We start from the raw sequence: 12,733 nt of genomic DNA, 5'->3' as shown, positions 1-12,733 counted from the left end.
CAAAACTCTTCAAATTTGATCAAAGTGATGACTTTCATTTTAAGTTGTTTTTATTTCAGGGTTTTAGTTTATAAGTGGTAATTTTTCTTGTTGTCAAATTTTTTTTAAAAATTGGCCCTCCTCAGAAATTAAGTGCATAATATAAGATGCTTGAACACTGTTGGAGTTGCTGTTACACTCGTTTATAAAACCCTATGGCAGATTTTGGGAATACAATAATCGGAGAGTTTCTCCATGCTCCAGCCATATTTATTTTCTCCAACACCAGCTACTCCAGAAATATCAACCTGAAAAAATGTGTTTTATGCACCAAAGACAAATTCCATAAACTCTTGGATCTTTATATGTTTACAGATTCTTTGTACTTTTAAGGAACAGATGTGCATGGTGTCGTATTGGGACAGATTTACATCTACTGTCAAAATTGAAAAGCTCTGTAAACTTGGATGATGCCATTTTCATAATTACTGCACTTTATTATATAAATGGAAGTTCCATAATTTCAGAACTAAATTTGTTTGTATTGTGCCAATTCCCATGTGTTTGCTGAATTACAGTTAACTATTAAATTTATGCTATTGATGGAAGCATTAAAATGTAAACTAAGTGAGATATAATTTAACATAGTTTACTTCTGAATCCTTTATATTTAGTTAGTTTTCTTTTACTTCTTACTCATCATGTTTTCCACTTCTGCCTTTCTGTTCAGTACATAATGGAGAAATTATCTCTTTACTTTTAATTTTTATTACTTGCTGAAATTATTTACCACAGATTTGCATTTTCCATCTCTGCCAATTACTTTACCTCCTCACATTATGTATTAAATGATTTTGTATTGTAAATCTCATCAACTTAGACTGTGACAATTTTTTTTTACCCAAGTTACAATGCTCAACAACAATGCTTCTAACTGGGAGCTATTCTCCCTTTCATGTACCGTCAAAGTAACCAACAGTTCAGTCTACCACTCACTTTATATTGTGGGATCATGCTGACCATATTGCTTCTCTCATTTTCACTGTTGTAACAGTGACCAGTATGGTGTCCATTGTAAAACACCTTACCATAAACTGAGGTTTGATTGACATTATATATACTGAAATCTGTTTAAGTATTAAAAAAAACAAACGGCAAAATGGCTCTTCTTGGCCCTCTCAAATAAGAGGTGTTGCAGCAGATATAAAAAGATTGAAATGGATAGCATTCAATATGCCATCTTTTTGTACCTCAAATTAGTTCAGAATTTTCAAAGTTTGTGCACTACTAATGGGTCATTACGTGCTTCCTCCTTATTCTTATAACCAGTACTTGAATTCTTCAGGCTGACAGCATTCCTGCTCATTCTGCATGTTTGAATTATTCTTCAGGAAATGAGGACTTGGATCTCATCTGCATGCACATTTTTTACAGGTTTATTAAAGATTCAAGGTACGTTTAATCTCAAAGGATGTATAAATTGTACAGCCTTGAGATTTGTCTGCTTACAGGCAGCCACAAAGCAAGAAACCCGAAGGAACCCAATTAAAGAAAAAGAAAGACCAACACCCAATGCACAGAGAAAGGGGAAGAAAACATAAATCATGCAAATGAAAGAGGCGAGCAATAGCATCCCAAATCAAATTGAGTCCTTAGATCCAAATCCCTGGAATAGGCCCAAAGCCTCGGTCTCAGTTCATCATATTAGCAGGGCAAATTGCTGTGAAGCTTGCAAACACAAAGCACAGCAGCGCTGTGTGATTGTGTTTATGTGATTTGAATTGAAACATACTGCAATTTCCCTACTTTTATCAGGGTTTAGAATCATTGTTACAATCGTTATCGGTATGTACAGTGATTTTTTAAAATAAGGGTAAATTCATAAATGTGTAGCCCAATCCCTTTACTGTCCATAATTTACAAGTTTCACTGTAAAGGCAAGCTCTTCTCTTTAACTTTCAATTTCATTGTTTTTGTTTTTCATTTAGTTTTTGAGGGAGCAAGAGGATGCAGGTTTAGACATGTGGAATGACCAACTAAATCAAACTATACCCATTTACAGCTTGAATTATTGTAACTTGTTTTCCACATTAGCAAGGCATCTTTCTGCACATCCTATGGACTGTTGTTTGTCCAAGAATTAAAATCTCCCAGGTAGATTTTCTCTGCAATTGTAATGGTAGATTTTTGGAATTGGCAAATTGCACGATGTTCTGTTTGTAAAACGGAACTCACAGCTATCCACAGTGGACATACACTTCTGTAGTACTTAAAATGTGCAATAAAGGTTTTTTCTTTCTGCAGCTTTGCAAGAATCACTGAAATTATTTATGTGGATGTTTTGAGGGTTGAATGTGAGATGTCTTTCTAACTTAATTTGAGGATTATACAGAATTTTATCAGAAACTTATAAGATCTTAGTTAAATCAGACCTGGGTGATATACACAGACAGATCCAACCTCCAGCTCTCTCCAAGCAACCTCGTCACTCAGAGAAGGCAAAGCAGCCTAAGTATTATGATGAATGCCGTCTTCTTGAAGCATCACCCTTTGAAGATGTCCTTGATGATAATGGAGAGGCTAGTGCCCACTAGTAGTCATAGCTGAAGGGTGGTAGTGGGGATGAGCTCCCACTGCTAAACAAATGCTCTTCATGGTGTGCGTTTCAAACAGCCTCTGACAACCGAGTCCAACTCCTGGCCTTCACGTGTGGCATAGTTCTTATGCCCGGCGGAACTGTTCTCACTGACAGGAGAAGGAGCAAAAGCGGGCCACTGGCGCCTTAAAACCAGTTGCTCCGGGCAAATGGGGCTCATTAACCACGGATGGTAGCTCATCTAGGAGAGGGAAACTCCGATTTCAAACCTCCGCTGCCTTGCGGCTGTACCCGCTCACGGGAAAGGCTTTGGGAGTAAACCCTAAGGAAAAATCTGGAGTCGGAGTCCCGAAGGTGGCTGACTGCTGTACCCAGCACCGGCACGGCAACTCCTGCAATGCTGCTGGCACCAAACTGTGTTGACTGTTGTCGTTCCTTTGGACCTGTCATCAGCATGGAGACGGGGGTTCCACTGCATGGGCAACAGACAGATCTCCGTATCAACTCTGCCCTGGCTTGCGCCGTGGAGAGGCCACTCCAGCTTCGCTTTATAACGTCGGACAGGCGCTGTACCCATGGTCGACCACAACCGATGGAGGAGACACACACACACACACACACACACACACACACACACCCACCCACCCCATGATGGAACTGGCTGAGTTTCCACCCTCTCGAGCTTTTTACAATCTTGTACATTGGTGTCTCCATACCTGACAGTGATACAACCAGTCAGAATATTCTCCAAGATCCACTTAATGGACTGAGATCACTTTGAACTTTTGTTCTCCTCTCTCCAAGAGTTGAAAAATGACCTCTTGGATGGATGGAGGCTTTTCATGGAAGGTATTTCCACTTCTAACACTGAATATTTAAATAGTAAGTTAAATGATGTTGATAAGTTCCATGGCCTCTATTTTATGACCATATGTTTGAACAACTGGGTAAATTTGCTGTTGATTGCTGCAGAAAGGAATTATTAGATCCAATGCAAGAAGCCAAAACAATTTTGCTGTTATATGTTTGGTAGTTTTTGCAATAAAATTAGGTAAATGGAATAGTAGGTGAATATATTCTCCAATTTGTTTATTTATCTCAGTCTTTCTCTCCTACCCTGCTACCTAATAATTCTACATTCAGTCATTGAGGCATGCATATCATTCAGTTCATTTCCACTTGGTCATGTCAGGAAGGTGTGCCAAGATACAAGCTCCAATCTTGCTTTTCTCTCTCCACAGAAAACTGTCATCTAAATGCAAATGAGATGTCCTGTATTTCCCCGGAATGACTGGTCTCTTATGCATTATTGCTGCTACTTAAGAGGGGAAAGGTTACATTTGACTGTAGAATTTTTTACATACAAGGTTGAAACATTGGTTAGTTTATAAATCGGTGTGATTCAAAGTTTTATGAAATATTGGATTGGTACATAAACTGATTCTACTAGCTTTTCCACTTACTGTTTGTAATTCTGTCTGTGGGCGAATTGTTCAACTTGTCGAGATACACAGATTGACCTCTGCAGCATTTTCAGTTTTTAATTCTGATTTCTAGCATTTCCTATTATTAACTTTTTGGCAACCTTTAACCTTTCACTTTTATTACCTTTTAATGCCAACATGTTCAAAGATACTAGTGCTATTTTTAAAAAAAAGGGATCATGAATTTGGGAGGCAGTTGTGGTTAATAAAATGTTTCCTTATATTTTTTGGAATACTATCTAATGTGCCACACTCCGGTTGACAGTCAGTTTTCCCCAGATTGACACAGCCTGGTTACCACATCATTAAGTATGTGCCCTTTTCCTTCAACAGCAATGTGTGAAGTGCTACTGTAGAGGATAATCACCTTACTTACATCACTTATTTTAAAAAGGTGGAATCATTACATTGTTCCGCCCTACTGAGCGCCCTAACCATGGCTAACTCACTTTCACCCTAACCATGGACTTTTTACTCTCCTCCCATCCGGTAGGTGCTACAGGAACCTCCGCTCCTGCAGCAGAAGACACAGAAAGATCTTGTTCCCTGAGGCTGTGACCCTGCTGAACCTCGCATCAGAGCGCTAAGCAGTATTGTACCCATATTGTGCTGTCTGAGTACTTTTATATTTGTGTGCTGTAGCACTTACTTTTTATTCACAGTTATTTTGTAAGTAACACTATTCTTTGCATTTCTGGTTAGATGCTAACTGCATTTCATTGGCTTTGTATCTGTACTCAGCACAATGACAATAAAGTTGAATCTAATCTAATCTATTGTTTACAAAGCTGAAGCCTGCAAATGCTGCACAGGTCTTCCAGTTAACAAACACCTGACAGGAGGGCACAGCAGCTACTATAACACTATATAGCGTTAGTGATATGGGTTCCTTTCCCATCGCTGTTCATAAGAAATTTGTCCACACTCCCTGTGGCCGCATGGGTTTCCTCCAGGTGCTCGGGTCTCCTCCCTTCATTCCAGACCTACGGGTTAGGGTTATAGTAAGCTTTGGGCATGTGATGTTGGTACCAGGAGTGTGGCAACACGTGCAGGCTTCTTTGGTCTTTGACGCAAATGCTGCATTTCGCTGTACGTTTTGATGCACGTGTGGCAAATAAAGCTAATTTATCTTTACTTGTGTTCAACCCTCACAAGTAAAGAACAACAGGATGGAATTTCCATCTGCTGGTGACTGATACTAACTGGAATTTTGCTACATCGCACCTGAGAGCCATACATTCCAGTTAACATGTTGATGTCCTTTTTGTGAGTCCTATTTAAAGACATACTATCGAGGTCAGCAGCAGTGTTCTTGTTACAACAGTCATTAGCATTTAAAACTGCATGTCCAGTAAAATCTTTTAAAATAAGATAATATTTTTGTCCTTGATGGGCTTAGGCTAAATTTGTCAATAGGAGCTTTATTATATATGGAATGGCAAAGTTGAGATTTAAAGCGCTTCAACAGTCTGTCCATCCTTACAGGACAACCCACCTCTATAGGCATCTACAGCCATGTTGGGACTCGGTTCATGGCCATGTTTCTCAATTGTGAACTGTTAGGTTACAAACATTTCTCAAGAATGGAAACTTGTTGAAAACCTGGTGAACATCTCTAATCTGCAAAAGGTGAGGGAGCTGATAGATGGATCTGCAGTGTCACAACAGTAGCTTCAAAAAACTAGGGTCAGTGTTTGGGCAGAGAGATTTAAGGGTCTAAGTATATAAATCATTCTAATCTTGTGATTGGAAATCAAGAAATAAAGCAGATTTTAATATTTCCCCAGTATCATAGGACATTTAGACCTGGAGTCTAATCAGTCCCACAAGCAGTCCAATTTCTAAGCAGTCACATAAGTCCCATTTGTCCAATTAACTTCCCTGTAACCTATTCTCTCCCTCACGGCCTTTAACTTCACCCAGATTACCCTTGTTGCCTAACTATTGTTGGAGTAGGGTGCAGAATTTAATTTTCTTGTAGTTTAACTTTCCTATACTTGTATATTTATATAATTGCCTGCTTACATGTAATTGTTCAGTGAATACTCCAGATATTGCAGTATGACTACTTTTGTATTTTCCGAGAAGCTTCTGAGTTTTTCTGTTGCAGGTGTTGGGCCACTTGAATATGGCTATTTTATATGCTAATTCTTATTATTGGAATGTTGTTATTTTTTAGCCGGAGCTAGGTTTTGGTGGAAGACAATCACAATTTCTTTATTCTCTTGGCTCTTTGTTCATTTTTTGTTCTTGTAACACTTAATAACACGGCTGCATTAAATTTGTATGCCTTATTCTTGACTTTAAGGATTTTTGGATTGCAAAAGCACCAGGATCCAAAACTTCATAAGGGCTATTCACAGTGGCCAAACAACCTTCTGGCTTCTTCCCAAGCTGCTAGAATACGAAATATTAGTGTTAGAGACCTCAAATATTTTCAGAAGGCCTTTGACAAGGTGCCGCACATGAGGCTGCTAAACAAGATAAGAGCCCATGGAATTACGGGAAAGTTACATATGTGGATAGAGCGTTGGCTGATTGTCAGGAAACAGAGAGTGGGAATAAAGGGATCCTATTCTGGTTGGCTGCCGGTTACCAGAGGTGTTCCACAGGGGTCCTTGTTAGGGGCCGCTTCTTTTTACGTTGTACATCAACGATTTGGATTATGGAATAGATAGCTTTGTGACTAAGTTTGCTGATGATACAAAGATAGGTAGAGGGGCCGGTAGTGCTGAGGAAACAGAGTCTGCAGGGAGAATTGGATAGATTGGGAGAATGGGCAAAGAAGTGGCAAATGAAATACAATGTTGGAAAGTGTATGGTTATACACTTTGGCAGAAGAAATAAATGGGCAGACTATTATTTAAATGGGCAGAGAATTCAAAGTTCTGAGATACAACAGGACTTGCGAGTCCTCGTGCAGGATACCTTTAAGGTTAACCTCCAGGTTGAGTCGGTGGTGAAGGAGGCGAATGCAATGTTGGCATTCATTTCTAGCAGAATAGAGAATAAGAGCAGGGATGTGATATTGAGACTCTATAAGGCACAGGTAAGACCTCACTTGGAGTACTGTGTGCAGTTTTGGTCTCCTTGTTTAAGAAAGGATGTGCTGACGTTGGCGAGGGTTCAGAGAAGATTTACTAGAATGACTCCGGGAATGAGAGGGTTAACATACGAGGAATGTTTGTCCACTCTTGGACTGTACTCCTTGGAGTTTAGAAGAATGAGGGGGGTCCTCATAGAAACATTTCGAATGTTGAAAGGCATGGACAGAGTGCATGTGGCAAAGTTGTTTCCCATGGTGGAGGAGTCTAGTACAAGAGGGCATGACTTAAGGATTGAAGGGCGCCCATTCAAAACAGAGATACGAAGAAATTTTTTCAGCCAGAGGGTGGTGAATCTGTGGAATTTGTTGCCATGGGCGCAGTGGAGGCAGTGGGTGTATTTAAGGCAAAGATTGATAGGTATCTGAGTAGCCAGGGCATCAAAGGTTATGGTGAGAAGGCGGGGGAGTGGGACAAAATGGGGAATGAATCAGCACATAATAAAATGGCGGAGCAGACTTGATGGGCCGAAAGGCCGACTTCTGCTCCTTTGTCTTATGGTTTTATGATCTAAATCTTCCTGATTTAGATGCTAACTTCAATTTGGAGCACCAGAACCTCAGGAAGAATATTTCAGTATGGATTCGATGTAGCACATGTTCACTAAATTGATAATATCACCATGAAAAGGTTTAGATTTTGAGCACACAGTTGACTGACTAGATTTGCATTTCCTTGATTATAAATATTTAATGGGTGATTGAATTGATTAAAGACTTTAATGACATTGATGAAGGGAAAATATTTCCTTCAGAGGAGAAATCCAGAATATGGTGGCATGACCTTGAAATTAGACCTGGACTGTTCAGTAATGAAATTAGCTGCCCTTGTTTAAACTGAGAGTAGTGGAAATCTGGAACTCTCTACTGTCCAAACACTAACCAGATATATGTGGGGAAAGGGATTAAGTGATAATTGCAAAGGTGAGATGGATAGATTTTTATATTGAGGATTGTGGAGCAAGGAAGGGCTACAGAGTGAAGGCTTAGACTGGAGATCAGGCTAGAGCTGCTACATTTCAATCTCTACATTCCTTCCTGATTTTCTTATTCAGAATTACGTGTTTTTTTAAATTTATGAATGAGATGAACAGTTGACCGGAAGAGTGAAATAGTTTTACTTGTACCTTTATAAATGTTGTCTTTTGTTTGGGATTTCATTAGAAAATTATCTCTTTTCTGCAGTTGACATCAAGATCGCTGCCTTTTATACAGTCAGATGAGCGTCTGCAACCTCTGCTGAACCACCTCAGGTAATAATCCCTTTTACAACAATTTACATTCAGTATACTAAATTTAATCCTGCACTGATGAGGATCTTATGACGGTGATTTGCTGCATACAACATCTGAGCTATAATGTCAAAATGAACAATTTCATTGTAAGATTGCAGTATTTTTCCTATGTATTTTTAAATTGCTTTCATAAGCTTAAACTTAAATATTTATTGGATATTTTAGGAATAATGGGCATGTAGTTCAGTTCATTGATCAAGGGTACCCTTTCTAAAATAACTATAGTTCTGTTGCACAAAGTTCATTATTGCAGCTTGTTTGTAGTGTGTACTCTGAAACATTCCACCAGGGATGAGAATAAGGTTTGGTTACCATGTTGTAAATTACGTCTGTAGCTGTTAATGGTTTGTGTTAACAGAAACCCTGGCACTTTACTGAAATTTAGCATTTCATGCTGCAACTGCAAAGACAACTGGATGCTGGAGTGTTCTACATTTTCTTTATATATTGGGCTATACCTGGTTTGTTGTTGGTAATTTATGTTGGAACTCATTTTCAGTTGAGGATTTGTCTGCGATTAGAATGCTAAGAAAGCCCTCTTCTCTTCTTCAGTCATCTCCTTAATCCCATTGGCCAAGTATCCCATGGCTTTTGTCACTTAAGGTTCAAGCCTCTGCTTTCATTTCCTCAGCAAAGCCCTCATAATGCACCGTTCTCCAGCTCCTTTCTGATCTGCTGTCTTCACGCTTAACTTAGAAAATCCAAAGCTCTTGGTTCTATTTCTGTTAATACATTGATTCTCTCCTTTACAGATCCACTAGTATCATTTGATCTTCGTTCAGATGCCACCTTTGTAAATAATTGCTACATGGGTTCATATCCATTCAACTAATTTCTCCTTTTAACTGCACCCTTGCATTCCAGGGAATATACCAGTGAATCTGCTCTGTGTTCTCCTTACTGTTACCAATACTTCCTGTTGCGTGTGGCCAGAACTGTAAACAATACTTTAAGTGTGCTCTAACCAATGTTTTGTACAACACAACATGACATTCCATCCCTTAAACTCAGTATCTCAGCTTCCAAAGGCAAGAATACAAAATGTTCTTTCCACTACCTTTTCCACCTGTCTTGCTACTTTCAGGGAGCTCTGGGCTTCTGCTCCAAAAGTCTCTCTGCTCATCAACGTCTTAAAGTCCTTGCTATTTACTTTGCCCTACCAGAATTTGATCTCCAGAAGTGCATACATCACACTTGTTTGGATTAAATACCTTCTGCCATCTTTCCATTGAATTCTTTGGCTGATCTATGACCCACTACATCTTACTTACAAACTTACTGATTACATCCAGTACATTCTCATCTAAATAATTTCCACATATTATAAACACAAAGGTCCCCTCACGAACCCCTGTACATTTGTTACAGACTTCCAGTGAGAAAACCTTGAACTAACATCTCCCTCTCACCCAACCAATGTTGGATCAAGTTCCACTACATCCCTGGATCCCTTATGCCTTAACCTTTAGAACCAATCAACCATATAGGACCTTGTCAAAAGACTTACTCAAGTCCATCTAGATACACTGCCTAACATCTATCAATCTCTTTGGTTACTTCCTCAAAAACTTGATCAGATATGTGAGATATGATCTCCCCTAAACAAAACCATGTTGAATCCTTTGAATCAGTCCAGATGATGAGAGGCATTGATTGAACATAGAACATAGAATAGTACAGCACAGTACAGGCCCTTCGGCCCACAATGTTGTGCCGACCCTCAAACCCTGCCTCCCATATAAGCCCCCACCTTAGATTCCTCCATTGCATGGATAGTCAGAGGCTTTTTCCCAAGGCTGAAATGGCTAGCATGAGAGGGCACAGTTTTAAGGTGCTTGGAAGTAGGTGCAGTGTCATAACGGGGGGCGCTGGTAGTGGGCCCAAATGCAAGGCACAGACACTGAAGTACTAGGTACAGGACTAGGTGTGTCAAGCAAGCAAGGGAAATGAGGAAGAAACGATGCTGGACAAGACACAGGCCCTGGACGAGGCTAGGATGCAGGGCCTGGGCTAGGACTAGACTAGGAAAACGGGACCTGGATGAGGAACTAGGAACTTGGAACCTGGACAAGGACTCCGAGCGAGAGACTGGACAGGGACCAAGAACCTGGGTCTTGACTCGGGCTCGGATCCCGGACCTAGACGAGGAGTGGCAACAGGACTGGACGTGAGACTCCTGGACAGGACGAGGGAACCCCAGCACCGGGCTGGGCGAGGTACTCCTGGTTTGGGCAAGGCACATGGACAGGACGAGAACACGAAGCCTTGACTTGGTCGAGGGAGGACAGGAACGCAGAGCCTTGGTCGAGGGAGGATAGGAACGCAGAACACAGAGTTGGGGACAGGACTTGGGGCCGGGGCTCTACGCAGAGTCAGGACCCCTTCTTGGGAGCAGGACGTAGGGCCGGGACTCGTACACAGAACTCTGAGAGACAGATCTCCACTCAACGTAGCGACAAACGGCCAGACCTACGTAGCGGAGGCGAGGGCACAAAGAGACCATTTCCAACTGAAGGTAGCGGCAAACGGCCGGACATACCTAGTGAAAGCGTGGACACAGAGACAGTTCCCAACTCAAGGTAGCAGCAAATGGCTGGACCTATCTAGCAAAGGCGAGGGCACAAAGAGATAGTTCCAAACAACAAAAGACCATTCCTTATCTAGACACAGCAAGGCCCCGGTCTTGCCCTGGTGGTTGAACCTGACAGCGTTACAGGCGAGGACACAGGCAAAGGTAGAATGTGAGGCTTCAGGCAGAAGGGGAGGGAATAGTCCAGCAACTGAAGCGGAACCCAGTGGCTGTTTATGTAGCCAGCCCAAAATGAGAATCAGGTGCCTCGCTTAGAGCACCCAATAGAACAAGGAAAAACTGGAAAACCTGGAATAAGGAATGATGAACTGGACCGTGAACCGGAATGCAGACTACACGGACCGGACCTTGACACACAGAGGAGATATCAGGGGTAAGTTTTTTACACCGAGAGTGGTGGATGCGTGGACTGGGCTGCCAGTGGATACGGATATAGAGACTCCTGGACAGGTATATGGAGCTCAGAAAAATAGAGGGCTGTGGGTAACCCTAGGTAATTTCTCAGGTAGTACGTGTTTGGCACAGCGTTGTGGGCCAAAGGGCCTGTATTGTGCTGTAGGTTTTCTATGTTTCTATGTTGCTATCTGTTTTATTTTAAAGTCCTTGAACATTATTTTAATTCTGAGATCTATGCAGAACTCCATGTATGAATTTCTCCAGTCATATTCCCCAACTAATGTAGCACTAGAACTGTGACCATGCCTGATCTAGATAGGCAGTGACATATATCACTAACTAGTTACCTTTATGTCTGAGTGGGTGGAAAATTTTAAATGTCAAATCTTTTATCAGTGTTTCAGGGCAAACTCAACGTGCCCTTTCTATGTGTGCAGACAAACATGCGTAGTTTAATGATAGTTGGTTGTAACGGCAAAGTACGTTCATTCAAGGCAGGTAAATGTGGGGCTGTTCATTTACAGTCTTGTTTTGCCACTGATACTGATGTGTCCATGAACCTGAAGCAGGAAGAATGGAGAGCAGGATGGCACTGTTTATTTGGTTGTGCTTCAGCTTTCTTGTATTAGCGATCTTTTATCTCTTCCTGCTTCTGATGATACACTGCATTGTTGATTCTACTTGGACAGTTTGGAAGATTATGCGTGCCACATTTTCAGTCAGTTTTAAATTAAAAGAAAAAGATTGTCCAATTGCCCACAATTCAAAATTCAAACTAAATTTATTATCAAAGTGCATATATGTCACCATATACTACCTTGAGATCCATTTTCTGTAGGCTTTTAGAGGAAAATAAAGAAATACAATAGAATTTTATGAAAAACTATCCATAGACAAAGACTGATAAATCACCAGTGTGCAAAAGGAGAGAGATTGCGCAAATAAAAAAAATAAGTAAGTAAATGCTGAGAATATAAGTTGTAGTGTCAGTTTAGAGTTGAGGTGGGTGAGTGAAGTTCAGGAACCAGATGGTTGTAGGGTAGCAACTATTTTTGAACCAGGTGATGTGGGGCTTAATATCCCAATACCTCCTGTCTGATGGTAGTAGCGAGAAGAGAGCATGACCTGGAAGGTCCATTGTATGGGAAGAATCAGCAATTGATTCGGTTCCTCTGATAAGTGATTTGTTGTGATGGTTGAGTTGGCACCAATTTAAAAGTTAACCCTGTGTTTGCATGAGAGGTAATGTTGGTAAGGGCATTGACATTGGGAATTGAATTGACTTTATTT

At 40.7% G+C, this 12,733-nt stretch overlaps 1 protein-coding gene across 3 annotated transcripts in view; it reads left to right on the top strand.

Moving 5' to 3' along the window:
* Positions 1-12,733, top strand: part of prim2 (DNA primase subunit 2) — a 306,308-nt gene that overhangs the window by 174,776 nt on the left and 118,799 nt on the right. For all 3 annotated transcript variants that reach the window (XM_072278120.1, XM_072278111.1, XM_072278103.1), the window contains one exon: positions 8,348-8,415. In XM_072278120.1, coding sequence (XP_072134221.1) covers positions 8,348-8,415 — 68 coding nt within the window. The remainder of the gene's footprint in view (positions 1-8,347; positions 8,416-12,733) is intronic.

The sequence above is a fragment of the Mobula birostris genome, chromosome 2 (assembly GCF_030028105.1).
Source record: "Mobula birostris isolate sMobBir1 chromosome 2, sMobBir1.hap1, whole genome shotgun sequence".
NCBI lineage: Eukaryota > Metazoa > Chordata > Chondrichthyes > Myliobatiformes > Myliobatidae > Mobula > Mobula birostris.
Note: the sequence above shows the minus strand (reverse complement) of the source record. Positions and strands in the feature narration are given on the sequence as shown.